Source organism: Medicago truncatula, chromosome 2 (genome assembly GCF_003473485.1).
Source record: "Medicago truncatula cultivar Jemalong A17 chromosome 2, MtrunA17r5.0-ANR, whole genome shotgun sequence".
NCBI classification, from domain to species: domain Eukaryota; kingdom Viridiplantae; phylum Streptophyta; class Magnoliopsida; order Fabales; family Fabaceae; genus Medicago; species Medicago truncatula.
This window is the reverse complement of record NC_053043.1, coordinates 8,101,592-8,104,848: the sequence shown is the minus strand read 5'-3', so window position 1 is coordinate 8,104,848 and position 3,257 is coordinate 8,101,592. Positions and strand designations below refer to the sequence as shown.

The window sequence follows — 3,257 nt, the reverse complement described above, 5'->3', positions numbered from 1 at the left end:
AGATATAAACATTTTCATACTTCATATTAACATTTTCGATAATTGATATTCCTGTAACTCTTCACTTATATTCCATTAAAAAGTATCCCTTGGTTACAAGCAATTACTAGCGTGATTCATTTCATAAATTAGTTTCCAAAACATGTTTTGAGTGAAAATTACTCTTTTTTTGTTTGTTACAAGAGTGAAAGTTACTCACTTGAGAAAACCAAATATTCTGTACATCCAAAAAAATAATGGTGCACCCCATTTTTTTAAATAAACAAAATTGCATTGCTTTTGTCCGATTTAAGGGTAATCTTGTAAACTAGATCATAGTATTTAAATACAACTTGTACTATCTAAACTCCAAACTTGATCAATAGAAAAGTGTTGCAGCTGCACTACAATCACATAAATAAACACAATTGGCCGAACTCCAAGACCAAACATTGTGTCATCATCAGTTCTCTGTCCGTGTTTTTTGTATCTTTTTACTTCTCAACCGATTGTTGTTATAAACACAATGTAACTAAAACTTATCCAGCCAAGAAAAAAGAAAATATGTGGAACAAAGGCTTAAAAAGCCTTTGGCTTAAGAATATGTTGCAACTGAGATTTCTGACTTTTCACTCTTTCTTCCAAAGGAATAACTTTCAAATTAGGTTTTGGAATAACTCTTGGCCATTCTATGCATCCTTTCATCCCACGAGCTATGTGAGGATTGATGTTGTGATCTGTTGAGTTTGCTTGTTTCAATAATTCAAAGTGTTTGAAGCTACCTTCAACAGAGTAATCTTTACATAAAGAAGTAGTAGTTTCACCAATCATGTTGTTTTCCATTCTATGTTGAGAATATTTCGTGTGAGAAATCATTGTTTCATCGTTGCGGCACGAAGCTACTTGATTAGAGGCGGGAGAATATTCCTTACCTACTTTTTCTCTACATTCCTCATAGATTGGAAATACATCATCTGATTTTGAGAAATTATACGAAAGTTCTAGAATTTGTTGAATGTTTACCGATTCAACCACTTGTTTGATCAACCTAGCATCCTCAATTTCCTTCTGGTTAGCTTCATCACCTTTTGATCTTAAAAACATTTGAAGATAAGCAATCAACTCTACCATTTGATTATATTTCTCTTCAAGTACATTTTTTGCATCGTCTAGCTTCATTTGCACGCGTACTTCGCGCCATTGCTCGGTCATTTGCATCATCTCCCTCTCATCTTCAACTTCCTTGTAAATTTTTATTGAGTCCCTCATAAGCTTCTCAATCTTAGTTTTGTCTTCTCCTATTTGTTTGGTCAATTCATGACACACTTCCTCTGTTAGTTTCCTTTCTCTCTTTTCTTTTTCGTAGTTTTTCATAAACTGCGCAGTGGATTCGTTACCTACATCCAATTCATGCAACAATTTGGTATTCAGCAACTCCATCCTCTCTCTACTTCTTCTCTCCCTTGTTAACTTATCCTTTAACTCATCTAGCATTTTTTCAATCTTCTTGTGTTCATTGCATTTCCATAACACTTTTTCGTCTTGGAGATTCTGCAAAAATTGTTCGACTTTTTTCTTGGAGGAATTCCGTTCTGCTTTAAGTTTATTAATCGACCTTTGAGCTCGAAGGAGTTCTTCAAGCAAAACGGTGACGATAGAGTCATGTTGATCATCTGCTAATTTTGTTTTCCCTTCTTTTGAAGATTTGATAAATGGCATAAAGGCTTCAAGCTTAGGACAAAACCCCCACATATTAGATTTCTAATCAAGATGGTTACTACATACTAATAGTACCAATAGTAATTAATAGTAATAATAAGCATGTAAATGGTACCTCACATAGAAGTCCATTTCTTGAACGCAAGATGGTTACCGGCTTTCTTTTCTGATCTTTTGTCACTTTGAATTTGTCTTTTGAATTTTGATAATTCACATTTCTATAAGCTAGCTGAATCAAACACATCGGACGAAACATACATAAACTATAGTCAACTACAAAACTAGGTTAAGTTATAGTTTAAAATTTTATTTTTCATTACAACTCTTTTATATATCAAGTATTAATTATACATGAATAGAAGACAATCGAACCTCTAAAAAAAAAACAGCGAACAACAATCTGCGCCGCTATGCTTTTTTGAATGACAAAATCAATCATTGTAAAGACAATATCTACGGACCTAGGAGACATGACATTGATATATGCATAAACCTTTGAACTCTATGTAAAAGGTCAACAACCTCTGATGTTACGAAGCCAAAAATATCAAAAACAAATGGTAAATTTGTATTTCTTTAAAATGCTAATTTAAAAAAAGAAAAGAAAAAAAGTACTAACGCCAAATCACAAGAAACGTGATGATTCTTATTAAACTTGTAAATGTCAAGCATACAATCCTAAAATTATCAACACATTATGCATTGCAGAGTCATTGGATTCATGGTTTTAAATTGTCACATGTAATTGCGGGCCGATGTATTATGTAGCACGTATACTTTCTGATTGAAGGCTTCTTCAGTGTCTAACATAGAATGCTTACACATCATATTCAATTAATTCATTTTATCAATTTATTATCGGTATCGACATGTCAATGAGTTCAATCTCAACTTTAAAACCATGGTTGGATTATGAATGAAAAAAAAAGTATCACATTGACGCAAACACGTACCTTTGACTTGGAAGAACGAAACGGTTCATCACCGATAGCAGCACCGCCATCACCAGAGACTTCAACAAACCGCAACTGCCACAAACCAGCTGCGAGCTTCCTAGCAGAAATCTCATTTTTCACGAAACCTTGTCTGAAATTCACAGGGGAGCTAATACCTGAATATTTCTTATGAGTACCTCTACGGCGAAGAGCGATGGCGATGGCTGAATTTCGATGTTTCTGACGATGGAGTGCTGTTGGAATAATGGAATGGCCGGAGGAATGGACTTGGTTGTGAAGGGTGGTGGTGTTGGATGCCATGAATAGAGAAAGAAAGGTTTATAGACAAAAGAGATATTCAAAGCAAAAAGAGAAAAGTGAAAGAGTAGTGAGACACGGGAAAAAAAACAAAAGACAAAGGTTGATGTTGATTTGGAATATCAGAATATTTGTGTCTGATGAGTGCTGTGTGCTGAATGAATATTGAATAAATAAGATTTCATTTTTGCATGCATTTTTTATGGAATAAATTTAAAGTGTTGAGATAATGTCTCAGTCAACATGTAAGAATAGTACTCAAATAACGGTGATTTATATTTAGGTTAAATTACATCAAATATTTTG

At 33.7% G+C, this 3,257-nt stretch overlaps 1 protein-coding gene across 1 annotated transcript; it reads right to left on the bottom strand.

The window, feature by feature from the left end:
• Nucleotides 1–277: 277 nt before the first annotated feature.
• Nucleotides 278–3,257, bottom strand: LOC25486144 (myosin heavy chain, muscle). The gene is made up of 3 exons (XM_024776041.2): nucleotides 2,652–3,257; nucleotides 1,814–1,927; nucleotides 278–1,710 (listed from the first exon to the last, which is right to left on the bottom strand). The coding sequence occupies exons 1-3, from the start codon at nucleotides 2,952–2,954 to the stop codon at nucleotides 559–561; spliced, it is 1,569 nt and encodes a 522-aa protein (XP_024631809.1). The 5' UTR covers nucleotides 2,955–3,257; the 3' UTR covers nucleotides 278–558.

Bases quoted from the DNA above. Each gene is read 5' to 3' on its own strand.
- LOC25486144 (XM_024776041.2), bottom strand. From the start codon at position 2,954: ATGGCATCCAACACCACCACCCTTCACAACCAAGTCCATTCCTCCGGC. The intron at 1,928-2,651 runs GTACGTGTTTGC...TGTTTGATTCAG, and splicing joins TTCGTTCTTCCAAGTCAAAG to CTAGCTTATAGAAATGTGAA. The intron at 1,711-1,813 runs GTACCATTTACA...TTTTGTCCTAAG, and splicing joins GAAATGGACTTCTATGTGAG to CTTGAAGCCTTTATGCCATT.